The following is a 13,946-nucleotide window of genomic DNA, read 5'->3' as shown; positions in this document are numbered from 1 at the left end:
ACAAGAGCGCCCCAGACAATATCATTTTACATGAGATACCGTTATCACGACTCACTTATCTGCATTCGATTTCGAGACATTTTGAAAATCGGCATTTATTTTCGCGTTTCTAAACGGCTGAAAACGAAAATCACTAGGTGACTTGTGATAACGGTACCTCACGCAAAATAATATTGTCTAGAGCGCTCTTGTTCCACATTTCGATTATCTTTTATCTATTGGAAAATATCACACAATTACTGTAAAATTAGCAGTATTTTAATTTCGCCGGGATGAGGCCTCTTAATTCATAAAACCAAGGTTGAGAGGTTATAGTAATGAATTGTATTAGTGGAGTACCAATAAGTGTGACACTGAGATTGTATTGTACCTGAACGCTAGCACTGATCCGAACTGATGTCAGTACCATAGTTCTAAAGATAATATATTTAGATGAAGTTCGACAGAACTGCTTTGAGAATAATACTACCGAGGAAGGCGACAGAATTCCGAAACAGTATCGATTCGCAGTATACTTTAAACTCAATACATAAAAGATGCATTGAGTAACTAGTTTTTAAAAACTATACACACAGATACACGTATAAAATTAGCATTTAAATAAATAACAGAACTATATAGTGTATGAATAATGGAATAAACCTACTGTCACTAAGGAGAAAGCTTACCATTCTTCGAATAGCTCCACAAATAGCATACATTTTGGACGTGCCTGTCATTCGGCCAGTTGTCTCGTCTACGTCCGCAATATTAATCTGTATTGAAGCGTGATCCTTTGCGTGGATAATACGATTACTCGCAGAGCTGAAAAACATAAAATAACGAAACTGAATACATAGTACAATAATAATAATAATAATAATAATAATAATAATAATAAATAACTACGTAGCTGTACTGGAATACAGGTTCAAGAAATCAGCAAAGTCAAGCAGTTGTAACGGTATTGTGTAATTTTTATATAACAACTTGTATTTACGGGCAAAATGTGCTCTTAAAATATGCACAAGCTGTTCAAAAGGAAGAAGAAGAAAATATAAAGAGAAATAGATATAATTTCTTTTCTGTTATTGTGATTGATTGATGTGCTGCTGTGATAGTTATAAGACATGTTTTGTAAGTTGTCATAGCAACGGAAAACATAATATATAGAGAATCCATCTTGTAAAAACTTACATGTACAATGTGTGTAAATGTTTAATTTATTACGTACTACAATAAAAAAAGGTAATATCGAAATGAAGTGTTTATTCGATTTTAATAAAACAGTAACCTAGAATATATAAATATACGGACTGTGGGCTATAACGACATATAAAATATGCAAAACAAGCGTTAAGCTAATTACAAACTGGTGTTTTCCGTAGTTTATACACATTTAGTGGTCGTTATAAATTGGTGGTTTCCGCCGCAGGATTACATCTTATGGACCTCGTTATACAGTTTTGGGCTTACTCCCAGAAAAGATGGATGACGGTTCGTATTCACCAAATGGTGATGGTATTGTAGCGTACATCTAGTATCGTGAGGACCACTGGGCAGCTCTTTGAGTAAAAAATATAACTATGTTAGGTTGCCAACACTATTAATCTTGCAGATTATTTCGGACACCCCCCCCCCCCGTCCCCAATCCATATTTGCATATCACAAAATTTCATCGAATTTTATTTTTTAGTTTGAAAGTTGCAAGTGTCTCAAAATAAATAATCCATCTTATATATAAAGATATTGAGAAAACACTATCAGCTGAAATATAAAATCGTCCTTGTAGTTACTAGTGATTTTCTGCAAACAACATAAACGTTTCAATTATATTTGATAAAATGAGGAAATAACTGTCCATAGGTGCGAATCCAATGGCATACCAAGACTAGAAATGCACGACTGGACCAAGATTCGAACTTGGGTCTCCGGTTAACCATGGCGATTCGTACATCACTACACCATTCAATCCGTTCCCTGATCAATCATTCCTTCTTCCACTCTTGTTGGTGGTGTTTAGCCACACAGATCACATGGACTGTACTACGTTAGGACAACGCAGTGTCTACATTACAGTACATGAATGTGATATAAAATTGGCTATTTTAATGTTATCAAATATACCGTAATATAAATTGAACCGTCAGGTGTGTTCTGAAACATCAACATTGAGATGTCCAACCACAACAAGTGCTGCGGTACAGACCAGATAATCTGAGTAGCTGAGCACCGTTATTAAGAGTGGAAGAAGGTAGTATGACTGTTCCGAGAGCGAACTGAATAGTGTAGGATTTCAAGTATCTGCACGGTAAGCCGGTGTCCCAGGTCAGAATCTCTATTCAGTCGTGCATTATTTCCATGTTTTGTGTATTAAGAACGTTTCATTAAATCTAGAAGTTTCATATTGAGATTTTTGAAGAAATGGAAAAAATAAATAAATTTAAGACTAATATCATAAAAGCAGAAAAATACGAAATCTACGAAGTTTACCTTTTAACTTTATTATTTCTTTCTCATTCCTTCAAAAACCTGAATAAGAACTTCCGCGAAGGTTTCAAACGTTGCTGCTGTTCGCAGAAAGACAAGAATGATATAAGTGCAAGAAAAACTTGACTACGAAACAACATATACGTAATACTAACTTAAAACTTATGATAACATCCATATATTCATTAATGCCGACACTTTCAATGGAAAGGTGGATATTCGTACTGAAACTTTCGGCATTAATATAAAGTTAGACACATGCGTAATATATTACATACAACTATCAGGAATTAACTTTTAATACTACTGCCCACGTTTTACATTCGTGTTAATGAGTCACGAAAAAGAAAAAAAAATATGATAATCATCCCTAACCTCCCGGAAGTAACGCCACGAAATTACCTACACATATCCAGCAAGGGTGGTGCAACAGATAGCGGATGCAAAATAGTAACCAGCAATACACAAATTCTTATTATTCTGGATATTACCCTCTATATATTTCACCAGGGTATAAAAAAAAAAAAAAATTCTTTATTTAAATCTTTCTTCCCTTGTAATACAAGTAGTAACTGAAGAAAAACATCAGGAATTAGTGTTAAATGTTAATTATGCCATTTAATTGAAAGTATTGGGTGTTGCATTTGGAATTAATCCCCAATCGTTAACCTATTTCAACCCCAAACAATGTTTGGAAGGGGCCCACAAATTTAACCCTTAAGAGATCCGGGGTTTTTGGGCTATTTTTTTTAGACTTTCAGTCAAGCAGCTACTGCATCGTCACTATTTATCCTAGGATCATGGTTCATACCTCATTCTTTTCAGAATGGAGCTGGCTTTCAAATGATACCACTTGCATGCTCATACCATATACCAGGAGCGGGGAAAATGATGTCAAATGGAAAATTTCGGGAGGGAATTTTTTTTCTCGCAATTTTTGCCTCTCTAAAAAACGTAGCCATCTAAAAAAAAATCTGATAAATAGTACTTGGTATACTGAATGCGTGTGCCAAATTTCAAGTTTCTATCTTGAACATCAAGGGCGGGAGAAATTTTATCAGGAATTCCCACCATGCCCCAAATTACCGTAAAACACCATGATCTCAGGTAAAAAATTTCCTGAAACATACCAAATTACCCTAAGGTCATGTTTCGCCCATCATTCTCTTCAGAATAGAACTGCCTTTCAGACGGTATGACTCACGTGTCTCCATCATGTATCTAAGGCGGGAAAATGAGGAAAAACGGGATTTTTTGGGTCTAAATATCCTTTTTTCAACTTTTAGCCCCCCTGGACCTCCCTGTTTTAACGCAGAGATCTGAAAAAAATCTGGTAAATACTACTCGGTGTGCTGAATGTTTATGCACAATTCCAATTTTCCAGGTGCGAAAGTAAGCCCGTCAAAAAACAAATATACCAACAATGTCCCATATTCCCGTATACAGAGGGAAATTTTTAAACATTCCCTGAGACATCCCTAATTACCCCAGGGTCTTGTTTCGCCCATCATTCTCTTCAGAAGAGAACTGCCTTTCAGGCGGTACCATTCACTTGCCCCCATCATGTATCTAAGGCGGAAAAATCCCGTGAAAGGAATTTTTAGGTAAAAATTTCCCTTTTTCAACGTTTAGCCCCTTTGTACCCCCCTGTTTTAACGCAGAAGTCTGATCAAAAAATCTGGAAAATACTACTCGGTGGACTGAATGTTCGTGCACAATTTCAATCTTCTAGGTGCAAAAATAAGCCAGCACAAAAATAATACCGAAAATGTCCAAAATTCCCCTATACAGAAGTATATTTTGATAAAAATTCCCTTACACTTCCCTAATTACCCTAGGGCCATGTGTCGCCCATCATTCTCTTCAGAATAGAACTGCCTTTCAGGCTGTACCATTCACTTGTCTCCATCATGTATCTAAGGCGGGAAAATGAGGAAAAACGGGATTTTTTGGTAAAAATATCCCTTTTTTCAACTTTTTGACCCTCTGGATCCCCCCTTGTTTTAACGCAGAAATCTGAAAAAAAATCTGGTAAATACTACTCGGTGGACTGCATGTTTGTGCAAAATTTCCATCTTCTACGTGCAAAAATAAGCTCGCCAAAAATACTTTACATAACCCCCCCCCCCAAAAGGTATTACACGAAAATATAAATTTTAGACTTATGACGTCATCACCTCCTATGTCTCGACGCAGGAAGGTGTGAAACCATACGTAATGTCTTCTACAATGCCTCTGGACTTAAAAAACAAAACAAAACAAAAAAAAAAAAAAAAACGGACGAAAAAGCTCAAATAGGATTTATAAAGCAATGTACCATGAAACACCCGTATGGTACAAATTGTACCATGGGATCCCCAAAGGGTTAAATCCTAATTAAAAAAAAAAAAAAAAAAAACTTTTAAATTCTTTGCAACTTTGTTAGTATCAGGATGGATTGATTTAAATCAGTCTGATTTAAATCACGATTTTAATCAAGATTTAAATCACTTGATTTTTTTAATAAAAATCGTTGATTTAAATCAAATTTCGAAATAAATGAATTTAAAGTGAAAATAAGTAAAATCCCGTTTCTGTTCTGTTATTTCGATTATGGAAGATAATAATCATAATACAATGAGACTCAAATGTATGTACAACACAGTATGAAAACGAGTATCATGCAGAGGATGATTAGGAAAATTCCCGTTTTGAACGGGTAACGGGAGAATCCTGCTTTCTTGTCTTCGTAACATAGGGTTTTTAAATCGTTAACTATTCCAACGGAGAAATCACCATCGACATTTAAGACAAAAATTATTTTATGTCCACGTCTATTTGTTTGTTTCCAGATAATAGGGGCGTATTTAGAGGGGCCCGATCCCCTTTCCGAAACAAAAAATAAATAAATAAAACTTTAGGCGAAATTTATGTACTAAATACATAGAACGAAGTTCCTCGGGATCGTAATACGGCAAATTTTGGATGCGTTAAAATATCGAATAATACTTTTGATAAAGTGGATTCTTTCAAATATCTAGGATCAATATTAACAGATGAAAACGATATCTACGAAGAAATTAAATGTCGACTAAAAGCAGGGAATTCGTGTTATTATTCAGTTCAAAATCTCTTGTTGCCACGAATTCTGTCCAGGAATTTGAAGATTAAAATATATATGCTTGTTGTTCTCAGGGTGTCTAGCAAGCAAGCATAATCAAATTCCCTGACTTTCCCTGACAAAATTATAATTTTCCCTGACTCTGTCATTCTTTTTTTCTTAGTAACTCATGAAAAGTAACTTATATTTAAATCATGAAAATGAAATCTTTCAGTTTTACGTCCCACGATTATGTCGGTTAGGCTAAAGGAGACGGTGATGATGAGTAATGAATGAAATGAAGAGTGGGAGAACCCCGAGAAAACCCACGACCACGGTGTTTGTCCACCACAAAGTTCACACGGTGCAAGCTGGGATCGAACCAGGGAACCCAAGCACCGGAGGTGAACGCTCTACCAGTGAGCCACCGCGCCCCTAACTTATATTTAAAGTGAACTGTAAGTTTTCACCATTGTTTATATGCTTATACAATATTCTACAAACGTACAAACGAACCAATTCATTTACCTGTAATTTATGACTATTTTAGTGGCATTCCTTCACCCCTCACAGCCTGGGAAAGATTTTTCCCTGATACACAATGAAATTCCCTGACATTTTCCCTGACCCTGCAAATTTCCTGACTTTCCCTGACTGGTAGACACCCTGCTTCTATATGGTTGCGAAACATGGTCGCTTACTATCAGGGAAGAACGTAGACTGAAAGTATTTGAGAACAAGATCCTGAGCCGAATATTCAGACCCAAGAGGAGGGGAATGGGGGAAATTTCATAACGAGGAACTACATAATTTTACGGTTTACCAAACATTGCTAGGGTCATCAAGTCTAGGAGACTCAGGTGGGCAGGTCATGTAGCCAGGATGGAAGAAAATAAGAACACTTTCAAATTCTTAACTGGAAGACCAATCGGAAAACGACCATTAGGAAGATCTAGGCGCAGATGGGATGACAATATTAAGATGAATCTCGCAGAAATAGGAATACAAAGTAGAAACTGGATCCAGTTGGCTAAGGATAGAAGTCAGTGGAGAGTTTCCGTGAACGCGGCAATGAACCTCCGGGTTCCATAGGCCATAGAGTTAAACAGTTAATTTTGGGCGAAATTTATGTACTTTAGATGTATTTCGTGCCGTTGCGCTGGGTAGTTTCGATGTTTTAAAAAATATACTCCTGCCAAATATCAGGAACTTTCGTGAAAAAAAAAGTGTCATGTTGATAAACGTTGCTGTACGTTTTTTCCTTAATGCTTAAGAAATATTGTTTCGGATTGAAATAGGTTAATTGAGGATTGAGGATTAATTCGAAATAAAACCAAAATACTTTCACTTAAATGGCATAATTGTCATTTAATATTAATTCCTAATGTTTTTTCTCCAGTTCGCGACTTGTATTATACGAGGAGAAAGATTTGATTTAAATCAAAAAAATCGATTTAAATCAACAAAAATGATTTTTATTTAAAAAATCATGATTTTTTTCCACCCTGGTTAGTATTCATTAGAAACCCAACATATGGTATTCGACACTTAAGTACTTTCCATGTGCATTGGCCCATCCGCCTCATCTGTGTCATATTTGCTGAAGAATCACAAACTTTGGGTGCTTGTGGTACTGTAAGTTCTCATGCAGTTTTAAAAAGCGTAATAATCTGAGGCAGTGCCATTCGAAAAAATAAAATTTTGTTTGATTGGCAACACTGTTAACCTGGTGATATCGCAGTGTCACACAATGTGCCCCGGCCAATATTTGCATGGATCGAAATTTTAACTGTTCTCGTCTATTAGTTAAACAGTTGCAGGTGTGTACCAAAATAAATTATCCACAGCGGATGTCTACACAGGTCTTTACTTATAAATATCAGGGTGGAAAAAAATGATTTTTTTTTTTGTAAAAAAAAAAATCCTTTGTTTTCTTATTTAAATTTCTTCTCGTATAATACAAGCCGCAAACCGAAGAAAAAATATTAATTATGCCACTTAAGTGAAAGTATTGGGGTTGAAGTTCGAATTAATCCCCAATCATTAACCTGTTCCAATCTGAAACAATGTTTCTTAAGCATTAAGGGAAAGGTATAACAATGTTTATCAATTTTTTTTTTTTTTAACTAGTTATTGATATTTGGTAGGGTCATATTAAAAATAAAAAAAAAAATAGCTTGCGCAACGAAATACATAAATTTCGCCCAAGTTATAAAATTAAGTTTCAGAGAGGGGGGGATCGGACCTCTCTAAATACGTCCCTATTATCTGAGAACAGACAGACGCGCACACAATGACGTTTTAAATGTCGATGATGATTTCCGCGTTGGAATAGTTAACGATTTAAAAACCCTATGCTACGAAGGAAAGAAAGCATGATTTTCCCTAATCAACCTCTGCATGATACTCGTTTTCATACTGTGCTGTACATACATTTGAATCTCATTGTATTATGATTATCATCTTAGATATTCGAAATAACAGAACAGAAAATGGAATTAACTTAATTTTCACTTTAACTTATTTCGGAACCTGATTTAAATCAATCCACCTGATAAATATGGATTTATCAAAACACTGAAGGAAGAAAGCCACAAGAAAAAGAGAAATTATCAGCAGAAACACTGCTCTAAACTCTCAAGTATTAATGGATACAGCTCTCAGCTTTTAGTGTAAAAACGTAAGAAACATAGTTTTGTAAGCAGTAAATAAATTAAGTCCAAGTTTACTTAAGTCAATGTGCCATGCTTTTCCGGCCCATCAAACTATACCACAAATAAGACGGGAGGATAGACATGACTTTTACTCTCCCAACAAATAACCAGGATCTGCTCTATGGAAGAACGACCTTTCTCACTGTTGGGATACGGGAGAACATAACACTCCTTTACCAAATAAGAAACAAAATGTTTCGACATTAATTCATATACACTGTCCAATTTTGAATTATTTTTGCGCTACAAGATACTAGTAAAATTAGTAAAGATACTGTCGATGCAAATGTTCCTGTTAAGTCTAATTTCCAATACACTGGAAAAGAAATCTAAGTTTAATGCCTCACAGCTATCACAAAGATTACCAGGTTTTTTCTTGTACGGAACTAAGGACGACTAAGCCTTTGTTGAAATTTACGGTAGCCAGGATATATAAGACGTGGAGCTACAATTTAAGGAAGAACTCGAATCACTGTAGTGCGTTCACAAGGGGAACAAACGAGAGTCCAATCCTGAACTGAAGGCGCGCGTGCTAGGAAAATGAAATCAAATCCGAGTTTTACGTACCACGTTTATGCCGCCAAGGCTAAAGGAGACTGATGATGATGAGAAATGAATGAAATGGTGGAATGAAGAAAGTGGGAGGAAACTGGAGAACCCCGAGGAAACTCTCGTACACGGTATTTGTCTACCACGAAGTTCACTTGGCGGGGACTGCGATCGAACTAGATGTGAACGCCCTACCACTGAGTTACCGTGAACCCTGTGCGCACGTGCTAAGGTTGACTAACAAAATAATCTCTAGAATCTAAACTGGCATGTGCGTGTTAATTTTATATCTATTAAGACAACTCGCGGCAATATGGCTTATCAGAAATAGTTTTAAGGAAATTATTTTTCACTCAAGATTATATCCTATTACGTGTGATTAACGAAAGCGAATAACTATGACAAGTGATGAAATGAGAATGTGGGAGAATCTCGAGAAAACCGACGGTCACGGTGTTGTCCTGTCCACTACAATCTCAATTGGCCTGAGATCGAACCAGGGACCCTTAGCGCTCAACCACTGAGTAATGGTGCACCCCTTAGTAGTCTAATGTGGATATGGATTATACTTACTCCTCCCAGGTATAGAACACACAACTTTCGCACAGTAAACTAAAATGCTCACAATAGGCCGGCAGGGGCCGCAACAGCTTAGTGGTAGAGCAGCCACCTCTGGCTCGCGGGGTACCGGTTTCGATCGCAGTTCGCCCCAAGTGGGCTTTATGGTGAATAAACACCGTGTACATGAGCTTTTCCCGTTCACTCCCACTTTCATTATTTCCACCATTAAATCCATTTTAGTTAGTAACGAGCAAATAAATAAATAAATAAAAAGGCCAGTAGAACGAATAATACAGTTAAATCCCTTAGAGACAAAGGTCGGTAATTGTAAACTTCGATACCGTCTATGCCAAACCAATTTATTTGTATAGCTGTTGTTACGAACTTTGCCTCATGATTGCGAGGGACAGTAATTCGGTGGTCGAATTCTCATCTCTGGTACCGATTCTATCACAGATCATGTGTTTGTGGCAGGGTTGGCTGGTTTAAACCTGCTGGTTTTTTCAAAAAAACCAACTGGTTTAAACCAAAAAACGAAAAATGTTTGTAAAAGTGTAACTATTCGTAAAATCTTTATGAACACACATTTGGGGATTATCACGTTTCACTCCCGTACATTATTCATATTATATTCATACCTAAATTCGCCATTCATTACTCAAAGAAATTTCATTGCAAAAACAACTTTTGTTTTATCAGTTTATGAATCTTTCTTTTGTGATTTTTTTGTATAGTTTGTTATTACTGCTATGCAATTGCAATTAAAAAAATCGGAATATTGTTTCGTTTTAGTAATGTTTACTAAAATACATTAAAATGCCGTACTTTTCCGGGGAGGGGGTCATTAAAATCCCACGAGAGGCACTTATTGAAATCAGAAGTATCTTTGATATTTATTTATGTATAAATGAGTCAGAGCCAAAGTGGACTCAAATAATTCATATCTTTATTCGCTTTTCTTACAGATATGCAAATTAAGTCGTCGTATTTCTTTAACTTGGACTAATAAGTCGTAGTGAACAAACTTGCACTAAATTAGTTCTTCTGTGCTCTGCAGTATTTTGAAGTTGTCCATATATAATTGTGTATAATGGTTTCACTTGTGCAACTGTTTATCTTTTTGTCCTTCTGAAATGACTGGTGACAATTATATTAACAAGTATGCAAAGATCAGTACAACTTTTTTTATCATCACCATCAGGATTCCTTCGTGAGCGAGTGAGGGTAGATGTGTTACATTTGTGGCTAATTAGTCCCGGTTTCGAGTTTCAACTGGAGGACAATTTCTCTCGGATGTAAGCCGAGAAGTGGTTTGGATTCCGCTTTAAGCCTACGTAATCCCTTCCAGCACAAATCAGTTGTTGCATAACATCATCAAGGCGAAACAAACTTATTTCTATCCCTATGTGACAAACACATAGTGCAAATTATTAAAAAAAAAAAGAAAAAGAAAAAGAAAAAAGAAAAGAAGAAAAAAAAGCTTACACCAAAAAAACCGGTTCTTTTGGTTCTTCAATAAAAACCATGATTTTTGCCAACCCTGACTTGTGATAGAAATCTTACGCTTAGTCTTTTTTTGACATTATTCCCAATTCTTACCTACTTTACCCTGCTCTGAACCGAAATACATAAGAATAGTGCCTTCATTTGACCACCTAGTACAGGCTGGGTGTATCTGTACACGTCTTACTTTACGCGTATCATCACTTTGCGCCTGCTCGCTAGGACACCACTCGGACCCACCAGCTCTACCATGTACTGAACCGGAATAAAGACCTTGATTGTAGTTACTACCTAACTTTAACTTTTGTTGGTGTATGTTCACAAATCGCCATATTTATAGTCTTAATAGCTATGTCCTTACAAAGTTAACTTGCACCGAGGAAGCGATGTCGCTTGTAAAATATGGTTGTTAGAAATGTGAAAAATTTACAGAAAAGATGAATGGCACATTTTTCATGAAAATCCCGTTAAAAGAAGTGCAATTCGGTATTCTCAAATGTTGTACGTACTATTTTGAACAGAGGCATGGTGAAGTCAGACGTTATGGTGTAAGGAAGAAATTCCCAGAATTCAAAGATGATAGCTGCATGTCACGAATGTGACATTTCAATTGAGAGTTCATTACAATTTATCTTAAAGGAAGAGAGTTATTACTTCAGATTATTAAAATTGTGGCAAATATAGGAAGGCAATGAAAAGAAAAGAATGGAGGAACAATTACATATTGAAAGCGAATATCATATGGAAGGTATAAAATGTCATTGGCAAAAGTCGGCAACGAAGGGTACCTTTCAAGAGGACAAAATTGTCCATAGACAAGGCACCCAACTTACTGTTCTTATCGACATCCTTGTTTATGCGCATACCCACCATCGCTGAGATGCCTGCTTCCTACGAACCCACCCTCTCGCTAGTGCTCGGACGCACTCGTGCTTTTTTGAATGGCCACCTAGGACAAGTTGGTTTGTTTTTTAACATTAGCTCTTATGACATACATCTGGACGCAGTAATTACACGCAAAACAGGTAAAATACTCTGGAAGCTAATATGCACCTAGGGATTTTTAAAAAACTTTCTAAGGTAATGACAATGAATTTCCACATAAATGACAAAAAATTTCAAGTGTTTCAGCCCGATACTGCTGGAACTACTCTGCAGCACAAAGGCCGTTGAAAGTACTAACTACTAAAGTCTATTTTATGAAAAACGCGGAGTAATGATACCTAGTCGGGTCCGTATTTTCAATCTGCATCAAAGAATATTGCACAATTACAAATCCTGAAAATTTCTGGTAGCTCCGCAAATACAATCTTGCACGAGAGTAAGTATAAAAGAAGTGAATACGGTATTGCATATTTAGAACACAATTGATTCTTAAATAATCATAAAACACTAACTCAATAAATACACTAGCTTTCTGCAGTGTACACGGTGTTGGTTTACTTTTGGCGCAGTACACTTTACAAGATTTAAAGGTAAAATTCAATATTTTTCACGAAAATACATATTTATAAAGAACAAATTGCTGCAAGCGATAGAATTAAATACAAAGCAATACACCTGTATTTGATGTTTACAAGTGTCGAGTTCCTAGTGTAAAATCTTTACAAATGTTTTACTGCGGATAAAATAAGTGCATATAAAAGACTACTGTATTAGAAACTATTTTCCACAGGTGGTGTATTTCTACATATTGTACAGAAGTTGTATTCTGTGTCCACAAGGGAGCGTTACTAGTATGAAAAGATGACAAATGTCACTGACTCTTACCATTCCAAAAACCCACCAGATCTCACTACCCTCGCTTCTACGTATACCCACCTTCGGACGCACTCCCCTCGCTGACGCTCGGGCACCCCGGCTTCGCTTTATCTTCCCTCAATTAGATAACATTCGCGATTTTTAGTGGCCGCCTAGCACAAGCTGTTTTGTGTTTTTTACATTGTAGTTGTTACCCATATATCCTCCCCCCGTATTTATATGCAAATCGCAAAAGAATTGTAATTTTTCAACAATTTCTTATAATGCCCCCTTGAATTTTAACTATGCCATGTGAAACATTTTCATGTCGCCGAAGTTCAAATCATTTAGGAAATAAGAAGAAAATTGGGGTAATTTTGGAACTGGGGAACCAATACAAAGTTATCCTAACCGAAAGTAACAAACTCGCCTACCTAACGTTATCTAATTAACCTAACCTAACCTCAAGAAACAGAAAATTACCAAGAAAGTTTCACTCAGAAAATTCTGGCGCCCCCAAATCCAAAAATGTTCCAGGAAATTAGTGAAAGTATTCTAACATTTGAACAATTATTTCAAGTGGTGCGCCAAAAGTAAACCTGAACGGTATACAGAATATGGAAACAGAAAAATAAAACATGATCAAATTAAACATAAATACTTGGTGCCTCCTACGCAGTTAATTGGCTCTTCATACTGTATTTCGCCTGCGAATCAATTTGTGCAGTAAGAAAAAAAGTCTGTATACACTATCTTAGCAATTAACAATAATAGCACATTGTAGTATCTAACGTTAAATGCACTACTTGCACAAGCCCACTTACAAAACCTGCATCTACAATACGCAGAATTAGCACGTGTCTCTGACTTACCATTTTCTTGGACAATACAAGTCCACGAATTCACGCGCGTCGTTTTCCATTATTGTAGATCTGTAAGAGAAAATAGAATTGCGTCAAATATATTGATTTAATTAGAATTCTATACATAATTTAAACTTTTAATGCAACATCAAACAATACTCACCAAATACACAGCACAGCCAGACTTTGCCGGAAATGACGATAGGGAAGGAACTTGTACACGGCGTTGCCAGAACGGTGAGACAAACAATCACTAAACGAAAGATGAAATGACACCAATTTTGGATCGAAAGTCACTAAAAAATTATTCGTAAAATTCCTTGTCTATATGCACCATTTTATACATTCAAATGTAATTTATTAGGCTTATAATTTTTTCAAGGTATATAGTATACATGAAGCTGCATCAGTTCCCGAAGGAGCAGGACGCTCATACTTGTAGGGATTATTCTTTATGTACGAACTTAC

At 36.2% G+C, this 13,946-nt stretch overlaps 1 protein-coding gene across 1 annotated transcript in view; it reads right to left on the bottom strand.

Moving 5' to 3' along the window:
• The window catches only part of RpS21 (ribosomal protein S21), a 40,059-nt gene extending 26,321 nt beyond the window's left edge, over positions 1-13,738 (bottom strand). The window contains exons 1-3 of the mRNA XM_081746509.1: positions 13,642-13,738; positions 13,488-13,547; positions 669-804 (exon numbers count right to left, since the gene is read on the bottom strand). Coding sequence (XP_081602635.1) covers positions 669-804; positions 13,488-13,537 — 186 coding nt within the window. The 5' untranslated portion in view covers positions 13,538-13,547; positions 13,642-13,738. The remainder of the gene's footprint in view (positions 1-668; positions 805-13,487; positions 13,548-13,641) is intronic.
• Positions 13,739-13,946: the final 208 nt, after the last annotated feature.

This window comes from Thermobia domestica, chromosome 18 (assembly GCF_964235325.1).
Source record: "Thermobia domestica chromosome 18, izTheDome1.hap1.1, whole genome shotgun sequence".
Lineage (NCBI taxonomy): Eukaryota > Metazoa > Arthropoda > Insecta > Zygentoma > Lepismatidae > Thermobia > Thermobia domestica.
Note: the sequence above shows the minus strand (reverse complement) of the source record. Positions and strands in the feature narration are given on the sequence as shown.